Here is a 9,828-nt window from a genome sequence, read left to right as displayed (position 1 = left end):
GCCTCTGATGGACCAGAGACCACTTCAAGGTTTATCTCCTGAACCTCCAACACTAGAAATTTGTGCTATATACCACTGAAACTAGAATTCCCAGTAGCATGTACTCTATAGCATTGTTTCTTAGCTTCGGTGATTTTTGATACAGGCCCTCAAATCACATTTGTATTATACTCTTTCACAGCTGCTGTGTCCTGTTGGAGAAGAACATCCTTGCTTGGTACATTCCTGAATGGCTGTCCTCAGTCCAGGCAGCTGGCTACCGAACTCTCCAGTTCCAAAAAAGAGCAGCAGACTTGGGGCACAGATCAGCATCCTGGATACTTTGCTTATTTTCTGTCCCTATTAGGCACTACTTTTGTGTTCAATCAGTATAACACCCCCTTCTCCCCCAAAGCACAGTTTGGGATACCTTCTTGGGCTGCTTCCCTTTACTATCTAGTTTTCAGCTTGAGTGCACTATTTTTTCTTTATTCCTCATAGGGCTCCACTGAACCAATTAATGACCAATGGTTGAGCTCCAGGCAGGCAGCTTGTATTATATTTAAAATATTGCTACAGTTTTTTCATGAGGGAGAATTTATGTACACAATTTACATTTGAAGGCTATTCATTTGTGTCAGCACAATATTTCTCCCGGACATACAAATTGGTGTTTCCAAGTGCCAGGCATTCAACTACATGTAGTAACTATTTGCAGTAAGATGTATTACAAACACTTCTTGGGCTGCAGTCATTGAAAAAGTTAATGTAAATCAAGTCTAAAGCCTTATAAATGCCAGCACTTTGTCCTTTATTATTCTAGGATGTTATACTGCATCCAGCTCATGGCAGATGAATACAATGTGATTTTCATGAGTCATGGTTGTCTGTCATAAACAGAGTAGTAATCACCATTGCAAGGTAAGATTGCAGAAAGTATTGATATTATTTGAGAAACAGAATGTATTCGTGCAGCTAAATATCATATCATGAAGCATGTGTCCAAGGGGACAGAGTTAAGGTTGCTGAAAGGAATGTGCAGCCTTAACTTTGGTATTTCCTGTCTTTTGAGTCCTTTTCTGCCTTGTGTCATATTTTTTTCCATGAAAAATACTGATATACCGAGAGCGATTTATCAAAAAATCATTTTTATTAAAAATTCATATTGGTATTCATATTCACAAGTGAGGTAAAACCAGACAGATATGATGCAGTGTCTGTTTTAAAAATAAACTGCAACTGAGTCATTGATTTGGTTCCACAGGGTTTGAGAGAAACAAGTCAAGAAAATTGTAGTGATGTGGTTAGATGGTGAACAAGGTGGGAAAGCCATTGATGGTGCTGTCCTGACTCGGAGTGGAAGACTGAATGGATGGGTCAAGGATCTTCCATGGGCCAAAGCTTTCAAACAACACTGTTCATTATCCCTTTCTCCTCCTTCCAAAAGACAGTTGAACTACCAATACAATAAAGGTTATTAAATATAACAATATCCCATGGACTGGTCTGGTTAAGAGCCCCATCAATATTTCCAATTATAGAAAGATATAGTCATTGTGCAAATTCATTCCATCATGAATTTCAGCTCACTGCTTCTCAGCCCTACAGAGAGTTCAACAGCAAATTTAACTCAGCATAAAAAAGTTCCATTTTGACAGTAATATTTGCAAGTATTAATCCGTAATTTTGACTCATTGGTTCTGCAAGTGGAGTGTGGAGGGGCAAGAGGAAGACATTAACAATGAAATTATTTTTTGCAAAGAAATCAATCATCTTCTACACATGTACAGGTGAAGCTTTTCATCTGAAATAAAAAAAATTCATTTATGAAGTTGGTGCATATTTATAATAACCACATTCACACTATCAAGTCAACTTCCCATGAAACTAAGTGCTCTTACTTAGTTCCTGGCCCCAAAAGCCAGAACAGCTCAAAAAGGAGGAAGGGTAGGAGGTGTAAAGGATCATTTTTTCCCCCAATATAATCTTAAGAAAAAGATTTGGGGTCAAATCCCACAGTCCTTAGGCAGTCAAAATGCCTGCTGAAGTCAATGGTATATTGACTAAAGACAACAGAATTTGTTTCTAATGCCTTAAAAATACAAAACAAATGACAAACTGTAAACAAAAACGAACCTCCCCACACTGTTGAAATAGCAAGTAGTTGACAAACTCACACAAGCAAAGACTTTTAGAGTTATGGGTCTGCTGAAAACTCCATATTTTCCCCACCTTGTTGTGCCAACAGACTGTACAGGTTTCAAACTATACTGCAGTACCTAGTCCACTGGTTTCATCTGTATGTAAACCTACCCGAATGAAATTCATATTTATTCATTCCCTTAAGTACTACTTTGAGACATTTAATACACATGTAAAAACACCTCTGCTAGCTTCGGATGAAATTTACCACTGTGCTGAAGGCCAGCATGAGGTCTATGCACCACTATTTTGAGAGCTAACGTGGGACTTCTATGGGATTTAGGTTGTGGACAGGCCTTGTGCTGGTCCTCTATACAGGGGTGACTTTCACCCTTAAAGAGCAGCATCCACAAACCTCCAGCACAGAGATGTGGCTGCACCACCTCAGGTACCATATTATTACTCTACAAATGTCCAGCAAGAGACTGGACAGCATTAGCTCCTCTATAGTATAACAGAGTATCTGGGCACCTTCAAAGATGAGCCCTGACTGCAAGACCCTCCACGTGTTAGAAGCCAGTTCAAGGCTGTATGTCTTGGGAAGAGGTGTCATTTTTTAAGATAGAAATAAAAATAATGAATTGTCTTTTTAGAAATCTATATGGAAAAAATATTTTTTCTTTTTAAAAAAAGAAACCAAATCCAACAACACTAACTTCCAAGTTTAATCACACATCCTGGCTGCCATCCTGAATGTTGAGTCAAAAAGAAGCAGATAGTGCAGGATCATCACAGAAAAGGATGCTGTCCAGGAACAGCTTTTGACCCCAGAGGACGGGAACTCAACCAATCCACAATGACGAGAGCAGATCTCGTCTCTCCTACCTCTGACCCAGTGCGTCCAACAGTAGCAAATGTAGCTCTTTTGAGAGAAGAGTCCAGTCGGTCCTTATTTCATTGGATGATGCCATCTTGTTGCCCATTCTGGGCCACATGGCTGGGGTCAGCAGTTACCGAAGGATTGGGTGTATTACTTTGCAGGAATCGACGGAAGTCCTTGATCATGGGGCGTAAGATCTGGATGAGGGCACTCAGAGCAGCCTGGGTCCCTTCCATAGCCTGTGCCTGACGCTCTTGTGCACATGCCTGAACCTCCTGAGAGCGACGGATCATCTGTAGCAGGTCATTTTGCTGTTCCAAGTGCTGGGCGATCTCCTTCACATGTAGGTTGGTCACTCGCTGCTCCTGCAGGAGCTTGGCTGAATTTAGGGCAATTCGGCTTTTCAGCTCCTGGGGTTTCACGGATGCCTCAGCTTGATGTGCCATCATCTCCAAGGGTGCTTCAGCAGTAACAGTTGTGGGAGCCTCTGTCGTGCAGTATTCCACCACTCCATCCTCCAGACTATGGTAAGTTGTCTCTGCAGGAACTAGGCACAAATAAAAAGAGAAGTCAGAGGCTGCAGCTCTTTGGGTGAATGTCTATAGCAGGGGTTCTCAACCTTTTTCTTTGTGAGCCCCCTCCCCCCAACATGCTATAAAAACTCCATAGCCCCACCTGTGTCACAATAACAGGGTAGCAACAGGGCAACTGCCTGGGGCCTCATGCCACACGAGCCCCCACAAAGCTACATTGCTCAGGCTTCGGCTTCAGCCTTGGGTGGCAGGGCTCAGGGCCCGAGCTTCAACCCCACGCAGCAGGGCTTTGGCTTTCTGCCCTGGGCCCCAGTGACTCTAATGCTGGCCCTGCTTGGTGGCCCCCCTGAAACCTGTTTGCGGCCCCCCAGGGCGCCTTCGACCCCTGGTTGAGAACCACTGGTCTATAGGACACCACTAACAAATGAACATGCCAGGGGTTTAGTGCAGGGGTGGGCAAACTACGGCTCATGGGCCGCGTCCAGCCCATCAGACATTTTAATCCGGCCTTCGAGCTCCTGCTGAGGAGTGAGGTCTGGGGCTTGCCCTGATCTGTGCAGCTCCAGGAAGCAGTAGCATGTCCCCCCTCTGGCTCCTACATGTAGGGGCAGCCAGGGGGCTCCGCGCACTGCTCCCGCCCCAAGTGCTGCCCCCGCAGCTCCCATTGGCCGGGAACCACGGCCAATGGGAGCTGCAGGGGTGGTGCCTGAGGACGGGGCAGCACGCAGAGCCACCTGGCCGCGCCTCTGTGTAGGAGCCGGGGGGGAGGGGGGGAGGACATGCCGCTGCTTCCAGGAGCTGCTTGAGGTAAGCACTGCCTGGAGCCTGCACCCTGGACCTCCTTAAGCACCCTAACCCTCTGCCCCACCCCCCACCCCCCCCCCCCCCCCCGAACCCCCCCGGCCCCGCCTGGGGCCCCCCCCCCCCCCCCCACCCCCCCCTCCCCCCCCCCCCCCCAGGCCCCCCCCCCCCCCCCAGCCAGAGCCCTCACTTCCCCTCACCCCCAACCCCCTGCCCCAGCCTGGAGGCCCCTCCCGCACCGTGGACTCCTCATTTTTGGCCTCACCCCAGAGCCTGCATCCCCAGCCACAGCCCTCACCCCCTCCCACACCCCAACCCCAATTTTGTGAGCATTCATGGCCCGCCATACAATTTCCATACCCAGATGTGGCCCTCAGGCCAAAAAGTTTGCCCACCTCTGCTTTAGTGCCTGCGTAAGGAGAAAACTGAAAAGACTGTGCATGTAGAACACTAAAGAAGAAAGCTAGTCCTACAGAAGACTGATCTTTCCTGATCTGGATCTGTCCCCAGGCCTGTACAGTGCAGGGTCAAAGAGCGTAGGGAATACTACAGTATATACCTAGATACACCACTTCTCAATCCCCAATTCAAGAGGAGCTTTCCAAGCAACATTAATAAATAAACACAAAGGACAAGTAAGAGATGAAATGGCATTGGTCAGAATGCCTTTGGCTGCTGAAGCATCCACTAGAACATCTCCACAGACCCAGAAAAAGGTTTCTAAAGACAGAAGGAAGAGAAATGTGCTTCCATCTTTCGTAACTCACAAGAGGGTGGGGGATGGAGGAAGAGCTGGGAGTAGCCACAGTAGACAAATCTATTAATCTCAGCCTTTGCAGGACAAAATAGGTTTCACTTATTCATCACAGTGTCAAAACAGCTAGGTGCTGCTGTTTCAACTAGCATCTCTCTGAACATCTAAACATCTCAAGGAAGCTTTGTATAAACTAGCTTAACGAATATATATAGCTAGAGGTATCTGTAGTTGCCTATTTGGCTCCATCTGTACGCTGGATTTATAGACTGAACACCATGAGCAGCCATTCAATGGGAAGGAAAGCAGAAGAAAGATATTTGAGCAGATAACTATGTACTGTGAGCTTTTATTCTGGTCTAGAAAGCTCAGTGTTCAAGTTCTTCCTTTCTCTACTAAGCCCCCTTAATCCATCTTTGCTCCCTTTTATGATTTGTTACCCCACTCATAAGCTTGAATCAGCTTTAACCACAGACAACTGTGCATAGCTACTAACCATCCTATGATACAGCCTTACAGTTATCCTCCAGAGGGAGGCTGGGGCAGCCTGTTTGTTGCAAAGGTGCATTGGGATGCCAAGTCCCCAAAAGGCTGCTTGCTTTCCTTGTTCTTAAGACCGACCTTGCTGTCAAACAGTGGTTTGCGTTCAGTACCTGCATATCCTGCCCCTCTATAGCACCAGAGCTTATAGGGGTGCCATTTGCACTATATTGTAAAAGGTGCCACGGTTTCATTTTGCTGCCCTTTTGGGGAATGGAGGCTGCTCCACATGGGTACCAGAGCCCCTTCTCATTGTTCATGGGAGAATTGCAGGGACCCCGTATGACCTTTTGATCCAGCACCTTCATCAGGGGCAGCACTCACTCTGGGTCAGGGTGACAGTGGTGGTGGAGGCTGCGATGGGTATCTCAGCACCATCCCCGGCAGTGCAGTCCCCAGTAGGTAGACTGATGATGGTGGCTTCTCCCAGCAGGTTGCAGATGCGCTGCTGCATGGGGGTGAGTATGACAGGTGTGGCTGTGGCACCAGTCGGGTCCTCGCCGTCCTGGCCCTCGCCGGCTCCATCCTGCCCTATACCACCTCCTTCCATAGCGGCCCGGACCTGCGCCACCTTGCGCCGCACCTCAGTCTTGAGGTCTGACCACTTCTTCTTGACCTCCGGCAGCTCGCGGCGGCAGGTGGCCACGGCGTTGACGCGGCGTAAGATGTCGTGCCAGGCGGCGGCCTTGGTGGCCAGGGGGACCCCCGCGTTGAAGTGGTTGATGAGCAGGTGCTTGCCTCGTTCCAGCTCCTCGACGATGATCTCCACCTCCCGCTCCGAGAAGTTCATCTTACGCTTCTTCGCTGGGGGGGCCAGGGGCGATGCCATGGCCGTGGAGTGATGGGGCTGAGGGGAAGATGGGAGCTCTGGAGGCCTGAGGGGGGTGGGGTGGGGGCAAAGGGCCCTAGAGGGGGGTTGGAAGGGCAGGAGGCCTGAGAGGAACTGGACTGGGGGCCTGACAGGGAGCTGGGAGCCTACAAGGGCCCTAGAGGAGCCTAGAAGGGCAGGAGGCCTTAGAGGGCCGGGGGGGGGGGGGACCAGAGAGGGGTGGAGAGGGCTACTAGGGGCCCTGAGAGGGACTTGGGGCCTAACGGAGGCAGAAGAGAGGTGGGACCCAGGGGCCCCGAAGATCTAACAGGGTCTGGTGACCTATAGGGCCAGGAAAAATGGGGGGGCCCCAAGGGGCCTCACGGGCCCTGGGGTGCTACCCCCTTCAATAGCGAAAGATACGCAACTTGCGTACCGCGGCCACCCAGCAGGCCCCGCTAAACGGCCTCCACCCTGCGGCAGTGGCGTAATGGCTTCCAGAATCAGCCCCTTTCCTGCCTCGACCCATTGGGCTCCCTGCTTGCCTGTCAAACATAGGTCTCACCTCCCGCCGGCAGCGCCTTAATCCTATTGGTCAAAGGTGCTGCTTGTCAGGAGTAGACACCGCCTCCCCTCAGCGCCATTCCAGCCCGCGGGCCGGAATGCTGCCTGTCAAAGAGTGTACCCGCCTCCAGAGGCCGCTGCCATAGTGCATTGGGTGCCGTTCCTGCCAGTCATAGCTCAGTACCCTCTGTTCTTCCAGGCTATTGGATGTATTCTCTGTCTGTCAAGATTTAGTACGGGCTCAGGCCGTCAGCGTCTCAGTCCATTGGGCCTGTCGTCACCTTACCCCACCTTCCGCCGCGGCTTTACCAATGTGAATCCTCCAGCAATTTGAATAGCTTCCCACATCCTAGTACAAGCTGAGCGCCTCTGCATTCTGATTGGGTAAGGCTAAGGCCTGCGTGTGACGTAAATGCAACCGCCCATGATTTCATTGGCTCATACAGGGAAGTGCGTCCGTAGTGTTGTCCTCGAGCTCCCTGTGAACATGCCTTTCCGAATGGCTACAAAAGGGTCACGTGGGCGTTTTGCCTGGCGGCGCGAACCGGAAGCACGTTGAGACATTTCCTTTCTGTGGGGGAGGGGGAGTTCCGCCATTTGCCGGCATTTCGCGAGCCGCTGGAGGATGCCGGGTCCGCGGCGCTCTCTGGCCTCCCCTGTGGTGAGCGGCGTGTTGTGCTCGTGCGGCTCCCCTCGGGCCGGACCCGCGACTCTGGCAGCTGAGGCGGGCGGCCGATCCCTGTGCGGGGGGCCCGAGCACCGGCGTCTTCACACCCTCTTCCAGAAGCTCGACGTGAACCGGGACGGCGCGCTCTGTGTGCACGACCTGGCGGTGGGGCTGGGGCAGCTGGGGCTGCACCGCACCGAGCGGGATCTGTGGGTGAGTGAGTGAGCGAGCGGGGAGGGCTCCGGCGGGGTGTGCGCTGGGCTCAGGAGCTGGGGGACCCGGTGTGGGAAGGCACCGCGTTTGGGGGAGGGCGGGCCCCGGGTGAATGAGTGGGGAAGGGCAGGGGGATTGCATCATACTGAGGGGGGGAGGTCTAGTGAGTGACGGGGAACGGGGGACTGATTGCATCACGCTGAGGCGGGAGGTCTGGTGAGAGCATGCTCTCAGGTGAGTGACCGAGGAAAAGGGATGATTGCATCATGCTGGGGGGGAGCGTGCCCCCGGGGGATTGGGGGGGGGGGGATTGCATCACATTGAGGGGGGGAGCTCAGGGTGTGTAAGTGGAGGAAGTAGACTGTAAGGGGGTTGACACTACACTGAAGGGGAGCTCTGAGTGGGTGGCCAAGACGGAGAGGGCAGCACTGCACCTAGAGAATGCGAGGTCTTTGCAGAGAAGTTGCATTCTGAGGCACAGCCTAGGCTGGTTTGGGGACTGCAGAGGGAGACATTGGGGAGTCTAACTGAAAACAGTCCATGTGTGTATTTGAGGGGGACTTTAGGGACTGATGGATGCAGGCCCTAGAGACGAGTAGGATTTGGGGTCCTGTGGGAGGCTCTTTGGCACATAAGATAGTGAGGGGTGCATACAGAAAGTGGTGTTAATGCTTTTTTTCTGCTCAGTCCCTTTTGTTTCTAAGGGGACCCTTTCCCCATGGAGAGTACATTCTGGTCTGACTCTTGAGATTTTACATTCTTAGACAAATGGGGAAGTGTCTGGCTGTAATCCTGACTGAAAGTATTTTGTTAAAATAACTGGTTTACCTGTGTATCTACCCTGCAGTGGCCATTCAGTGTCTGCCTACCCCATGTGGGCACAGCTGTGGCATCTGGTGGATGCTCTAGATACATTGTTACTCGGGAGCAGTATATGCAGATCCCATTGTGGAAGTTGCTGTTCCATAAATGTGCCTCTCCAAGCAGCTTTGGTTTTGGGGAGTGGAACGTCGCTGCAAGGTTAGTCTTGGGAGAGAAGCCCCACAGTTGCATGGCAACACTTAAGCAATATTATCCAGTTGTGCTCCTGCCTCTTAGGGTTGGCCTCTAGAGGGAATGCAGGATTGTGCATATGTGAGGAGACACATCTGCACTACTTTGCTAAGGCGGTTTTCTGCTTTCCTAAAGGCACAAGAGTAGGTTAGATAAATGTCTATCAGGGATGGTCTAGACAGTATTTGGTCCTGCCATGCGGGCAGGGGACTGGACTCGATGACCTCTCGAGGTCCCTTCCAGTCCTAGAATCTATGAATCTATGAATCTATAAGTTGTGCAGGTATTTTGTTTGTGACTAAATCTATGGGATTCTGTCTTTAATCAATGATTCTCTGCACCGAGAAGTGTTTAGGTTCTGAAATCTAAGCTTAACATTAAACTATAAACCATCTGTATGTGCCTTCATAAAATGCCTGACGAGTTTTCTGCTTTCCTAAAGGCAGCCCCATTAACTCTTGACACTGAAACTACAGGAATCTATTTGTCTTACTGTCTGTGGATCTGAATATTTGTAAACTGAACAGAAATTAAGGTTGAAAACATCACTTCAGAAAAAGATTTTTTTTTTTTTCTCAACTTAAGTATTCAGAAATTCAGTCAAGGAGGATACACTTAGGAAACAATAATGAAGACGTTGGAAAGTATAGCTATCGGGTCATCTGAACAGCCTTAATTCTGTTCCCTTATTGACATTAGCCTTCCTGATGTAAACTCTATACTTTAATGTAAAAATTTTACAAACTAATAGTTTCCAAAGCACTAAATCAGTTTTTGTAATAACTTTAAGGATTTTGCAGCTTATGGCGGAGGGCATATTACATTTGGCAAAGCTGGTGTATTTGTATAGCTAACATGTGGCATGTATCAGATACGTATTACAGCACGTTGACT

The 9,828-nt window shown here is 49.9% G+C and overlaps 2 protein-coding genes across 3 annotated transcripts in view; one reads left to right on the top strand and one right to left on the bottom strand.

Moving 5' to 3' along the window:
- Nucleotides 1-1,150: 1,150 nt before the first annotated feature.
- NAIF1 (nuclear apoptosis inducing factor 1) lies at nucleotides 1,151-7,132 on the bottom strand. Of its 2 annotated transcripts, XR_002907706.2 has the most exons (3): nucleotides 5,954-7,132; nucleotides 3,007-3,548; nucleotides 1,151-1,783 (listed from the first exon to the last, which is right to left on the bottom strand). XR_002907706.2 is itself a non-coding variant. In XM_024192898.2 (2 exons), the coding sequence occupies exons 1-2, from the start codon at nucleotides 6,456-6,458 to the stop codon at nucleotides 3,076-3,078; spliced, it is 978 nt and encodes a 325-aa protein (XP_024048666.1). In that variant the 5' UTR covers nucleotides 6,459-7,132; the 3' UTR covers nucleotides 1,151-3,075. The 2 variants fall into 2 exon arrangements, 1 of the variants encoding a protein (XP_024048666.1); XM_024192898.2 differs by having other exon boundaries at nucleotides 1,151-3,548.
- A 238-nt stretch (nucleotides 7,133-7,370) lies between these two features.
- Nucleotides 7,371-9,828, top strand: part of SLC25A25 (solute carrier family 25 member 25) — a 33,312-nt gene continuing 30,854 nt past the window's right edge. Inside the window, exon 1 of the mRNA XM_024192926.2 lies at nucleotides 7,371-7,881. Within this exon, the coding sequence (XP_024048694.1) occupies nucleotides 7,627-7,881 (255 nt within the window). The 5' untranslated portion in view covers nucleotides 7,371-7,626. The remainder of the gene's footprint in view (nucleotides 7,882-9,828) is intronic.

This window comes from Terrapene carolina, unplaced genomic scaffold (assembly GCF_002925995.2).
Source record: "Terrapene carolina triunguis isolate 2854851 unplaced genomic scaffold, T_m_triunguis-2.0 Scaffold238, whole genome shotgun sequence".
Lineage (NCBI taxonomy): Eukaryota > Metazoa > Chordata > Testudines > Emydidae > Terrapene > Terrapene triunguis.
The sequence above is the reverse complement of the archived record's forward strand: the minus strand, read 5'-3'. Positions and strand labels throughout refer to the sequence as shown.

Coding starts and splice junctions, on each gene's coding strand:
- NAIF1 (XM_024192898.2), bottom strand. CDS start 6,458: ATGGCATCGCCCCTGGCCCCCCCAGCGAAGAAGCGTAAGATGAACTTC. Junction 3,549..5,953: donor CACTGTCACCCTGACCCAGA/GTGAGTGCTGCC, acceptor ATTTGTGCCTAG/TTCCTGCAGAGACAACTTAC.